This window comes from Lemur catta, chromosome 3 (genome assembly GCF_020740605.2).
Source record: "Lemur catta isolate mLemCat1 chromosome 3, mLemCat1.pri, whole genome shotgun sequence".
Lineage (NCBI taxonomy): Eukaryota > Metazoa > Chordata > Mammalia > Primates > Lemuridae > Lemur > Lemur catta.
In genome coordinates, this window is record NC_059130.1 from 98,296,626 (window position 1) to 98,309,786 (window position 13,161).

The 13,161-nt window shown below is 39.5% G+C and overlaps 2 protein-coding genes across 2 annotated transcripts; both read left to right on the plus strand.

The window, feature by feature from the left end:
* Positions 1-2,892: 2,892 nt before the first annotated feature.
* Positions 2,893-5,038, plus strand: GJA9 (gap junction protein alpha 9). Its single transcript, XM_045548198.1, has one exon. It carries the CDS (start codon positions 3,011-3,013, stop codon positions 4,553-4,555), a length of 1,545 nt encoding a protein of 514 aa, XP_045404154.1. The 5' UTR covers positions 2,893-3,010; the 3' UTR covers positions 4,556-5,038.
* Positions 5,039-5,742: 704 nt separating this feature from the next.
* Positions 5,743-13,109, plus strand: LOC123635729 (MYC binding protein). The gene is made up of 5 exons (XM_045548205.1): positions 5,743-5,859; positions 6,052-6,124; positions 10,234-10,282; positions 10,529-10,658; positions 11,876-13,109. The coding sequence occupies exons 1-5, from the start codon at positions 5,776-5,778 to the stop codon at positions 11,918-11,920; spliced, it is 381 nt and encodes a 126-aa protein (XP_045404161.1). The 5' UTR covers positions 5,743-5,775; the 3' UTR covers positions 11,921-13,109.
* The last annotated feature ends 52 nt before the right edge of the window (positions 13,110-13,161 follow it).

Genomic DNA, 13,161 nt, shown 5'->3' on the forward strand with positions numbered 1-13,161 from the left:
ACTGTTTTAGAAGCAAGGATGAGCAGAAAGGGGAATGGATTTTAGTTAATGGCTGACTCACTCACTGCAGCGAGCTGCACTGAATCTGCTCTACACCTGCAGAGGGACAAATAGAGAGAATAAGATGAAGATGGCCATGGTATAACTTTTAAGCATGATTTGCTCCTTAGATTTACCCAAACTAAGAAAGGTTTGTGTTAATCTGTTTTAGCTAATTAAGAAAGAGTTGTTTGAAATGTTTTTATTTTTTGCTTTTGAATTCTATGGTACTGTATCTTTGTATACAAGTCTTCATGTCATTTGCTATGAAAGCTTTAATTTGTAGCTCAATAATATTGCTCCTAGGAAATATTATGTTCTTGTTCTTTAAGGGAAAAATTCATTTTCTTTCTGTGATTATAAAAGTAAAATGTTCATGGTAAAAAATTGAAATACATGTAATTATGAAAAATTAAGTCATTTGTAATCCTATTATCCTGAGAGAATCACAGTTAATATATTGATAAATATCCCTCTAGACTTTTCAGTGTGCATCTCTACATATAACTAACTTTACAATGGGCCATACTATTCTATAACCTGAATTTCACTGAAACAATATATCATATATCAAATATCTTTTTATATTAGTATATATTTGTCATTTCTACTGGTAGCATAGTATCACACTGTAGATGTAGCATTATTTATTTAACCTGTCTTTTCTTGTACTGATAATTATTTTGGATGTTTTTAACTTATGATTATTATAAACAATAACATGAATAACAACCTTACATTTTAAAGTGCTTTGAACTGTTGGGTCAGAGTATACTATTATTAACTATTATTAACATAATAAAGGCAGTAGAAATTTTCTCTGTCTCAGGAATACAACTAAATTTTAGAAGGCTGATGCTTTTGCAAGTCTTATTAATAATATCAAGCTTTAAGAAAGTAACAAAAGACCCTAAAACCGGTTATTTAAAAAGCCAAAACTATCACTGTTTGAGATTCCTAAATTTAAATAATTAAAATTTTAAGAGAAACAGATCATCTCAATGTTTCATGTAAATTTCAAGTTTGCTCAAAGAGGAAAAATAATACTTTTGTAAAACACTTAAGAGCTGACTGTAGAGCCACATTGATTGGATTTGAATACCAGCTCCAGCTGTGTGACCTTGGGTAAATTAATGTGTGCCTCTGTTTCCTCTGTAAAATGGGGGAAACAACATACCTCGTAAGATTTTTGCGATGAACGCATCTTGTATTAATAATATCTTAGTATTTTGTTTGATTGTGCAACATTTCCCTTTATATAAGGGGATAGAACATACATTTATTTTTAAATGAAATAGAATAAAAACAATCACTTTTTAAATCTTTCCTTTGGGGTATATTTCATCTGAGATATCCTAGGATGTCAGTCTTATTATTGAACCTACTGGCAGATAATCCAAGCAGCTAAATTATAACTTGCCCCATTGTTTCCTCCAAAAAAGCAAGCTACATGTCTTAAATAGGTCCAATATTGTTATCATGAAAATTTCTACAATACTATTATAACACCATACCAGTGATCAATTTATTTCCAGTAATATCTAATATCATAAAACAGTTGAGAATTTTTGGAGTTCATTTTAACATGATAGTTACAAAATTTTTCATAGAAAAGTATAAGAATTCTATAAATATTCATAAATATTACTGAAATGAATTTCTGAAAATGCTCACCGCCAGAAAGAAATCAGAAGTCATTTAAATTTGGATTAAAAAACTAATGTAAATTCCTGTAACAGAACCAGATCTATTTCCTCTGGTTTCATTAAATGCTATATCTTACTGAATTATCAAATGAAGCACATTTTCCTTTGTGTATAAATGAGATTTAAAAATCATTGACTTTGGTTAAAGCTTTTATATAAAATAATCTTAGTAAATAAAGTTTGTAAGATCAAGTCAGTAGTTTCAGAAACTTCTCCAAAAGTTCCCAGTTAAAAAAAAAATAACAACAGGCCAGGCGTCGTGGCTCACACCTGTAATCCTAGCACTCTGGGAGGCTGAGGCGGGTGGATCGCTCAAGGTCAGGAGTTCGAGACCAGCTTGAGCAAGAGCGAGACCTCCGTCTCTACTAAAAAAAAATAGAAAGAAATTATCTGGCCAACTAAAAAATATATATAGAAAAAAACAAATTAGCTGGGCATGGTGGTGCATGTCTGTAGTCTCAGCTATTCGGGAGGCTGAGGCAGTAGGATCGCTTAAGCCCAGGAGTTTGAGGTTGCTGTGAGCTAGGCTGATGCCATGGCACTCACTCTAGCCCAGGCAACAGAGCGAGACTCTGTCAAAAAAAAAAAAAAAAAAAAATAACAACAAACTTCAGCTTAGTAAAGACTCCTCTCTGATAGGGAACCCTCCAATTATATTCTTTTTTTTTTTTTTTTTTTTGGAGACGGAGTCTCTGTCACCTGGGCTAGACTGCTGTGGCATCAGCCTAGCTCACAGCAACCTCAAACCCTCAAACTCCTGGGCTCAAGCCTCATCCTCTTGCCTCAGCCTCCCAAGTAGCTGGGACTACAGGCAGGTGCTACCAGGCCTGGCTAATTTTTCTATTTTTAGTAGATGGGGTCTTGCTCTTGTTCAGGCTGGTCTCCAATTGCAATCTTCCTGTCTCGGCTGCTCAGAGTGTTAGGATTACTGGCGTGAGCCACGGTGCCCAGCCCAATTATATTCTTAATAGAGAATACATACATACACTCCTCCTCCTCCTCCTCTGGGTATCACTAATAGCCACTGCATTATAATGTCTAAACATCAGTGATTTTAAGTTCCTGACATCTAAAATACATTCTTGGTAACAGATTATCACTGCTATCTAGGGAAAAAGTAAAGCAACTAGCACATGGAAACAGTGATGCTTTGTTCATATTTTGGCCATAGGTTTGCTTTAAGAAACAGCACTCCCTTCAGAATGGAAGAATTTATCTGCCTCCTATTTGATGGGGTTCAGAGCTAAGATGCTGACTAAATAAACATGGGGGACTGGAATCTCCTTGGAGATACTCTGGAGGAAGTTCACATCCACTCTACCATGATTGGAAAGATCTGGCTCACTATCCTGTTCATATTTCGGATGCTTGTTCTGGGCGTAGCAGCTGAAGATGTCTGGAATGATGAGCAGTCTGGCTTCATCTGCAATACTGAACAACCAGGCTGCAGAAATGTATGCTATGACCAGGCCTTTCCCATCTCCCTCATTAGATACTGGGTTCTGCAGGTGATATTTGTGTCTTCACCATCCCTGGTCTACATGGGCCATGCTTTGTACCGACTGAGAGTTCTAGAGGAAGAGAGACAGAGGATGAAAGCTCAATTAAGAGGAGAACTGGAAGGGGTAGAATTTGAAATGCCTGGGGATCGGAGGAGACTGGAGCAAGAGCTTTGTCAGCTAGAGAAAAGGAAACTAAATAAAGCACCACTCAGAGGAACCTTGCTTTGCACTTACGTGATACACATTTTCACTCGCTCTGTGGTTGAAGTTGGGTTCATGATTGGACAGTACCTTTTATATGGATTTTACTTAGAGCCTCTATTTAAATGCCATGGCCACCCATGTCCAAATATAATTGATTGTTTTGTCTCAAGACCAACAGAAAAGACAATATTCCTATTATTTATGCAATCTATAGCCACTATTTCACTTTTTTTAAACATTCTAGAAATTTTTCACCTAGGTTTTAAAAAGATTAAAAGAGGACTTTGGGGGCAATATAAATTGAAAGATGAACATAATCAATTCTATGCAAACAAGTCAAAACAAAATCTAGCCAAATATCAGAACACATCTGCAAATTCACTGAAGCGACTCCCTTCTGCACCCGATTATAATCTTTTCGTGGAAAAGCAAACACACACAGCAGTGTATCCTAATTTAAATTCATCTTCTGCATTTCAGGCAAATCCTGACTATCACAGTGTAAATGATGAGAAATGCATTCTGGATGAACAGGAAACTGTACTTCCTAATGAGGTTTGCAAACTTAGTACTTCCTGTAGTCATCTTCAACACATTGGCTCAAATAATAACAAAAATACTCATAAAATATTTGTAAAAGAAGTTAATGGTAACCAGTTAAGGGAAAAAAGAGAAATTGATGGCAAAGACAGCAAAAGGAACTCTAGAGGTCACTGTTCTATTCCAGGTGGTGCTATAGATCTGGACAACCACATGGGGCAGTCGCCACAAACAGCTTTCTCAGCGTCAGCTAACTGCACTCGGAAACCAAGGTGGATTAGGGTTACATGGGATCCCTCTACAGAAGATGAAAACCAGGGGTCACCTTCTAAAGGTAACCTTGAGGGCCAGTTCAGAGAGGGCACAATCAGAACCTTTCCTCCCTCACAAGGAGACTCTCAATCACTTGACATTCTGAACACTCCCGATTCTTCGGGAGAGTTGTCCTTTGAGCCTGAGTTTGTCAGAACCTGCAATAATCCCACTGTTTGTTCTTCAAATCATATAATGTCCCTGATGAACAACCTCACTGGTAGGCGGGTTCCCACAGATCTTCAGATCTGAACAGCTGTTGGCTTTTAGACATTCTGTGTATTATATTATCAAAGAAGTAGCCTAGTGGTGGTGGAACACGGACAAAATGGATAAGGGCAGCTCTAAAGACCAGCTGTTAAGACAGACAACTGCACCATCACTTCAGAAAGGGAAAAATTGCTCTAATTCTGGATTCTGAAGGAACAGCTCTAAGTTCAAAGACATAAGTTTGTGGCTCCCTTCAGAATGTGTGAAACTGATTTTGGGAAAATCACATGTTCAGAATCTAAGCTAAATGGTTTGACCAGGTTTTCTCTCTGAAGGGACCACAGCCTTAGGAAATTGTTCTTGATCTATATAATTCCTTCTTTTAATTACTAATCCATTATCTTTGGACACTGGGTTAATTTTGTTTGCCCCTGAAACTTAATAACTTAGTTTCCTTCTAGACTGCAACCTGATGTGTCTTGAGTATAATCATGTTTTTACCTAGTAAATAAAATCTTAAAAAGATCTGTGGGTTTCTTTATAGCATTGTGATTCACTGCCGGATTGGAGTCTTGGCTCTACTACTCACTGGTCATCTAATCTCGCCACTTTACTAACAGTACCTATCCTACACGGATGCTGTGAGGATTAAAATGAAAAATACCTATGTTTACTACAGTGCCTGGCACACATTAAGTGCTCAAAAGTGCCAGCTACTGGCGAGCACATTACTCCTCACCCTTCAGAGGCCTACATCCAATCAGCCACAACTCAAGGAAACTCCAAAAGTAAAAAAGCTGGAGCCAAAACATGCGATTCTCAACACTCTCCTAAGCCATTAGAAAGTCACGCGCATTTTTCAGACTGAGAGCCAAGAAGCCCGGCACTTATGGGTCACCACAGCTTTCGTGGTCTCAGTTGAGAAAGATGCGCCCGCTACCACCGTCTGGCGATCCTCTCTCCCGCAGTAGTCCCAGTGCTCCGGGGCCCCGCCTCCGGACGCCGTGCCCACCTCTGTTCCCACCTGGACACATGTCCCGAGTTTCCCAAACCTCGCCTTTCGCTAAGCAACAAAACGGCCGCGCGCACCGGAAGAGGAAGAGGTGCCGCTCCGACAGCCGGAGGGGCGGGCGCACGCAGTCTCCCTCGGCTCAGCCCACTACGAGGGACTCAGAGCGTCCTGGTCGCTATGAAAACAGGCCACACCCCGGCGATGCCGGCCCGTGGTTCGCAAGTGCGCAGGCGTGCGGCCCCTTCCGCGCATGAGCACTGCTGCTCTGAGCCCGCCAGTCACCGACTCCGGCGCCAGCTACGCCGCTGCCGCTGTCACCATGGCCCATTACAAAGTGAGGGGGGCGCGGCGTGGCTGGGGGCGTGCGGGCGGTAGCCAGCCGCTGGGCGGCTCCGGGTGGAAGTTGGGGCGCGCGCGGGTTTGGGGGGGCCCGAGGTAGCGAGGCAGAGGCGGGGTTGCAGGACTCCCAGTCTTCTTCCTGCTCCGGCGCCCCGGCTTTGGCCACTGACCCACGGTATCTCCTCAGGCCGCCGACTCGAAGCGTGAGCAGTTCCGGAGGTACTTGGAGAAGTCGGGGGTGCTGGACACGCTGACCAAGGGTGAGCATGGGCTAGGAAGGGTTCCTGGTGCCCTCGTCGTGCTCCTCGGCGCTGTGCCCCCGACGGCGTAGGAAAAGAGGGGGGGAAACTGTGGGACCTGTCCGGGGTCCAGCTAGGTGGGCCTCGGGGTTAGGCGGGGACCGGCGCACGCTGGTTGCAGGACGCCGCCCTTGTGGGGTAGCCTAGCTCACGCTACCACTCACCGCGCTGGGAGTGAAACTCTTGCAGCTGTTGCAAAGTCTCTCCAACTTCCGTTGCTTTGCTTTGAGCAGCCGCAGTGGACATGTTTGCTAAAGATCTTGAGATCTCAATTTCTCCCGCCTTACGGTTTTTGCTATATCAATTATTACTTTGTGTAGACTTCGTAATTCAAATAGAATTAGTTTAAAGAGCTTCAGGGCACATCAAAATGCTTATATTTTCACTTTTTAAACCGGTAGTTCACTGTTACACTGTACCTCTTCCTTCATGGCTTTAAGATCTAAGTAGATGAGGAAAGTGCGTGAAACAGGACGATTCCAAGAGGTAGGGTACAGTTTACTTCGTTACCTTAGCAGTAATCTGAATGCCTGCTCTGTGTCATTCAACTCACTGGCTGGGATATTCAAAAGTGTAGAATGGAACTGATGGCCGGGACCAGGACCCGGGTCGTATGACAATAGGAAGAAGTGTGTGGGGAATAATTTGATGACTCTCTTTGGACAAAAGCAAAGATTAGGGTAAAGTTTGGGGAGAATAACAACTCTGGGGTCTAAGCAGAAAGCAGGCTTTTAATTCCCATGCATGGACCAGTAATTGTTAATTGCCATGTACTTTGGGTTCAGATACTAGTTTTCTATCTCTTTGCAAACAAATTTAAGCAAGTAGTAAGGGACTACTCTGAAGGAAATGGGCTGTGTTGTCACTGGAAGTATCACAGATGTTGGAGTGTCATCCCCTCTAAAAACTCCGCAAGTTCATTTCTTTCACTTGGCCATTTTATTCAGGTTTCTGTTCTAGACACTGATACAGCAGTGGGGGGAACAAGTCTCTGCTCTCATGAGCTTGTAGTCTAGTTGGGAGAGACATAACAAATAAATACATGGTGTCAGCTAGTGATAAGTATTGTGAATAAAAACATAGCACGGTTAGGGGATAAAGAGTGACGTGTAGGATTTGCGTGCCTAAAATATGGTGTGTAGGGGGAAGAGGACTTAAGTAACTTTCGAGCAGACACCTGAATGAAATAGTGTATGATGTCAAGAGTTCCCAGGAAGTATAAGGAGGCCAACATGGCTGGATGGATTCAGTGAAAGATATAATGGTAAAAGGCAGAAAAGTGACAGTTGTAGGAAGTAACTGACTACAGAAAGATGTACAGCCTTGTGGCCATATAAGGATTTTCCTTCATAAGAGATTGGATACTTCTGGAGGCTTCCTTTGCTCACATAAACTGGAATCTAATCCCTCAATCTCCTTAGATTTCTAGGCTCCTAAATAACATCAGACAATTTAACACAGCATATATTGATATGATTTATTTAAAATTGATTTTCAGCTTCAACCATAGGTACTTTACACAAATTTATATTTTTTATCCAGCTTATTTCCAAGAGGATTTGAAACTGTAACATTAAAACACTATAAGACCAGCCTGAGCAAGAGCGAGACCCTGTCTCTACTAAAAATAGAAAGAAATTATCTGGCCAACTAAAAAAATATATATATATATATAAAAATTAGCTGGGCATGATGGCGCATGCCTGTACTCCCAGCTACTCGGGAGGCTGAGGCAGTAGGATCATTTAAGCCCAGGAGTTTGAGGTTGCTGTGAGCTAGGCTGACACCATGGCACTCACTCTAGTCCGGGCAACAAAGCGAGACACTGTCTCAAAAAAAAAAAAAAAAACAACAAAAAACTATAAGAGGGTGGGGGGCGAGGGCAATATACATAACCTAAACTTTTGTACCCCCACAATATGCTGAAATAATAAAAAAAATTAAAAAATATATATATATAAAATAAAATAAATAAAAACAACAGCAACAACAACAAAAAAACACTATAAGAGGGCCGGCCGCTGTGGCTCACACCTGTACTCCTAGCACTCCGGGAGGCTGAGGCAGGTGGATTGTTTGAGCTCAGGAGTTTGAGACCAGCCTGAGCAAGAGCGAGACCCCGTCTCTACTAAAAAATAGAAAGAAATTATATGGACAACTAAAAATATATATAGAAAAAATTAGCCGGGCATGGTGGTGCATGCCTATAGTCCCAGCTACTCGGGAGGCTGAGGCAGGAGGATTGCTTGAGCCCAGGAGTTTGAGGTTGCTGTGAGCTAGGCTGATGCCATGGCACTCTAGCCCCGGGAACAGAGTGAGACCCCGTCTCAAAAAAAAAAACCAAAAATAAAACACTATAAGAGATGCTTAAAGATAAAGATGATTTATCATTTGGAAGAAGCAGTGTTTTATCTATTTTGAGCACTATAACAATCTCTAAAAATCCTGGCTGCTAAGGCAAAAAAGGGAACATGATTGGGTATAGAGTTCTTGTCTGACTAAAAGGAAGTGTATTTCATCTATAGAAAAAGCAAAGGAAATTTAGCATTTACGTTATGTTCTGCAATTATCAACCTTGTAAGTACCACTGACAAAAATTTAGAAAGTGAAAGAACTGGGGTGGGGGAAGAGGAGGAAAGGGTAACGAGTATTAATATCTATGTCCTATAAAATTAGGATTCAGTAGAGATCAGTGGAAATTAATGGAAGAAGAAACGCAGATTTGAGCATAAAATTTAAAGAAAAAGGTAATAAAGAGAGGTATTGAAGTTCTGTATCATATCGAAAGGAGAGGGGAGGAGAGGGTAGTGGTACATACATACCAATTTCCCAAAAAATAGTGCTGTAAGTGTATTTAGAGAGATGAAGAGTAACTATCAGAACTCAATGTAAATTGCTAAAAGCAGCTGCCCATTTGATTTTTTCATACTGGCCATATTATTTTCATAAGCTATTAAAATTCTAAAAGAACAAACGGGAAGCATATAAATTGGTTTACTATAGGACCTTAACTTGGGGTCTAGTTATGCACAGTTTTTTGTGTGTGGTTACATTTGTTTTTTTGCTTATATCAGATTTTTCAAAGGGTTCCATGCACAAAAAGGTTAACCACTGGTTTAGAGATAGTTTTCTCTGAGTAGTAAGTTCTAGGAGGGATTTGTTCAAGAGAAGGTGAGCAAGGTGGACCTCATAGGAGCTACTGTGTATGAAACCACTAAAGTATATATTTTAATGTTGATTTGAACATGATTACTGGTAGTTTTTGGTTAGTGGTTATTTAGCATGTAGTGTAATGAAACTTCATTCTTGAAGAACATTTTGAATTCAAAGCCACTTCCAGTAATTACAGCTCTATTGATTCTTTCCTAAATTTTTCTCAAATTTCTTTCCTCCTACTCCTCTATCACTCTAGTGCAGGTTGCTGCCTTTTTAAACTGGCTTACCACATCAGCCTCTTCCTTCCTTTATCCTTGTCTCACTCCAGTCGGTCTTCCACACAGCAGTGAAGAGTGAGCCAGTGAAGAGTCACTTCCCTCCTTAAAAGTGTTTAATTACATACTTGTTTTCAGGATCAAAGTGCAACCAAACTTGCATGACCCTCCATAATCTGGCCCCCATTCCCCTTCCCACTTCCTTTCCTGCCACATTACTCACAACTCCATCCAGCCATACTTGAATTTTCAGTTCCTCAATATATTGTTTTCTTGCTCCTGGCCCTTCCCATTTTATCTGAAACATTCATTGCTTATGTCCCAAGTCTTTCCCTTTAGGAAGCCATCCCTGATGTTCTAGGCTGAGTTAGGTGTTCTTCCAATGTGCTGCCATAGCCCACTATCCAGTATTGCTGCTTGATACCCTTTCTTTGTCTAGTTCCTTCCTTATCTTTTGCACTTGACTGTAAATTCATTGAGAGGATGGACTTTGTCGGTCGTCTTCACCATTGTACAGACAGCCTTAACAATGTGCTTGGCATATAGTTGGCACCTAATATTTACTAGGTTATGGAATATAATTTCAGCCATTCATATTTTAGACTTTAATTGTTGCCTTCTCTGCTTTTTGATTTGCAGTGTTGGTAGCCTTATATGAAGAACCAGAGAAACCTAATAGTGCTTTGGAGTATCCTTTTCATTTCTGAAGTCAGAAAAAGGCCTTATTTTTGAAACTCTTATTTTTTTTCAGATAGATAATACCTTTAAATTACTTTTTCTTATTGAGAAAGTTGCTTTGAGTTTTTGTATGGTGATTTCTGGGTAAACATTGGTGGCAGGGTGGGTGACTCTGGACAGGGATATTGATGCTACTCTGGGTTATTTAATTAGTTTCATTCAGCTCTAAGAAGTAAATTCTTAACAATGATAATAGTTTTTTAAAGCATCACTTAGGAGCTGCTACCCCAGAAAATCCAGAAATAGAGCTGCTTCGTCTAGAATTGGCAGAAATGAAAGAAAAATATGAAGCTATTGTAGAAGAAAATAAAAAACTGAAAACAAAGGTAAATTTTTTAAAAAGAATTCATATTAAAAATAATTTTACTTTTAATAATTATATGATCAAAACCTCACTAAGATGGACAGGAAGGGAGGGAGGGAGGGTGAATACCAATCTGAATTAATTGCAAGATCAAAGTTATGCTCTATCTAGAAAACCACAAGACATACTGTAAATAGGACAAGCAAAGTGTGGTCAAGAAGAGGTTCTTGGGAACCTGCATCAACAAAAAAACCATGGGAATATTGGTTGCTGTTTACAAGTCAATGGATAGTTCCGAGATTCTTAAGCAGTTGATTTAAGTAGGTCAATGCAGGGCCACTGCTTCATGACTGGCACCTTTTAGAGTTGTGCAGTTCACAATCTACACGGTCTTATGTGGTGGCCCCGGGTTAACAAATTTACCTCTGTAAATTGCACTTAATTTTATTTAGTGCTTAAGTTTTTTTTCCTCTTCAAACTCCCATGAGAATTTTCATGAGCTTCAAATTAGTGAACTCTAAGTCTTTGAGATCACATAATGCATTTTACATTACTCTAAGTATTTCTCATACCGTCTCAACAACTTTGTGAGATAAATGAAACAAGTACACATGCCATTTTATAGGTGAGGAAACAAAAGCACAGTGAGATCTAATAAGCTTCTCAAATCCAACAGCTAATTGGAAGAACACCTCTTAGCCTAGTGTTCTTGCAAGGAACCACCCTTAAGCATAAAAGAAAATGCAGTATCTTAAATTATTCAAGATTCCACAATGTGACAATGCTAGTTAACTCTTTGGCACCTTTTGGGTCAAAGACTTTAGTTATTCTTTATCGACTGGCTAGATTAATACATGTCACATAACTCTTTGTCTACTTTTTAGGGGGAATTTCAGCAAACTTTTGGTGTAGAGGAAGAAAGTTTATTATAAGCCACAGCATCTTTTGGAAGAGATAGATTATTGCATATCAAGTATTTTGACAGTACAGTCATGAATTGGAACGAAATTTTAGTTTCTCAGTATTTTTAAAGGTTTACATGAAAAAGGCTTTTAATAGGTTTGATTGTATTAAATCTTAAATTATTGAATGGTCTAAAATGGATAGTTATAGACTGATATTAATATAAACTTAATGATTCAGTAACTAAATTGAACATAATAGTTAACTCGTTTTGTTACTATTTTTTACCCAATTTAGAATAAAATTCACCTAAACTCCTCTGTCTTTGCCCCATAGCTTGCTCAGTATGAACCACCTCAGGAGGAGAAGCGTGCTGAATAGGATTCTTCTCAGTTGAAAAGACACTGAAAAATGGTTTTGTATGACTTGAATAGTTTGTATAGTATACAATCTTTTCTGAAAGGATGCTATAGAACTCTTTTAATATGTTAAATTTCACCTATCACACTCTAATTGTTATAAACACATATACTTAGAATCACCAATAAAAACTCAATATAACTTTCTTTGGGTCTTAAAGTAGGAGAATCCAAAGTAAATTCCTGAAGAAAACACAGCCAATCTAATTCATTCCCTTAAAAGACGTTCTGGTTAATAGTCTGATTAGGAATGATGGTACTGGTTGTATTGTAGCCAAGAAAGTTTACCATGGAGCTATTCCTTGGTGTAGTTCAGGATATGAGCACAGGTACAGTCATTCTTTAAAATGAAGATGACACTGTTGTTTGTATTCCCTATAGACAGCTGGAGAGATCTGTGTGACGTAAGATGCTTTTGCATGGGTTCCCGTGAATCTTCTGCTTTTGTTTATATAATGCAGAACAAGTAACTCTTCTTTGCCACCACTTTGCCTTAGATAACGGTGTGTGTGCCAGTTTAGACTCTGACACCACATTTTCCTTCTATGCAATCATGCCCTGATAATCTTGCCTTGCTTTGCTCTGTGCTTAGTGAGTCCTAGTTGCATACTGGCCTTTCTGTGCTGATGTTCTATTTGCTTAACAACAGCAGTTACCCTGATTGCAATTTATATAATTTTAAACAGGATAATACTATTCCCCTGCCTTACTTAGTTGCTTAGTTGAGCACAGAATTAAGGCAATACAAAATTCTGGGTTCATACACAAGCTGGGGTGAGAAGGGGAATGAACCATATATTGTGGAAAATTATAGTTTGTGGGCATAATTATAACATATAGGGCTTTTTTCCCTCAAAGTATTTTTTCTAGCCTTGAATTCATTTTATCTTCATTATCCCTGTGAAGTAGGTAGGGCAAGTATGAGGGGATGTTGGGTGCTGAATTTTTAGGCCAAAGACTGATAATAATACAGATTATTCAGTAACTGTTGAGCCTTGGGCATATCAGTTAACTGCTCTGAGATTCACCTTCCTCACCTGTTAAAGGAGAAGAATATCTGTGCTGCCTACCTCACAGGGTTGTTGTGAGGGTCAAAGGAGAATGTATGTGAAAGATTTGTAAATGGTAAAGCACTATATTCTTGTTTGTTAGTCCTTTTTCCTTTCTCTTGGAAGACCTACAGTCAGATGTTTTGGTTTACTG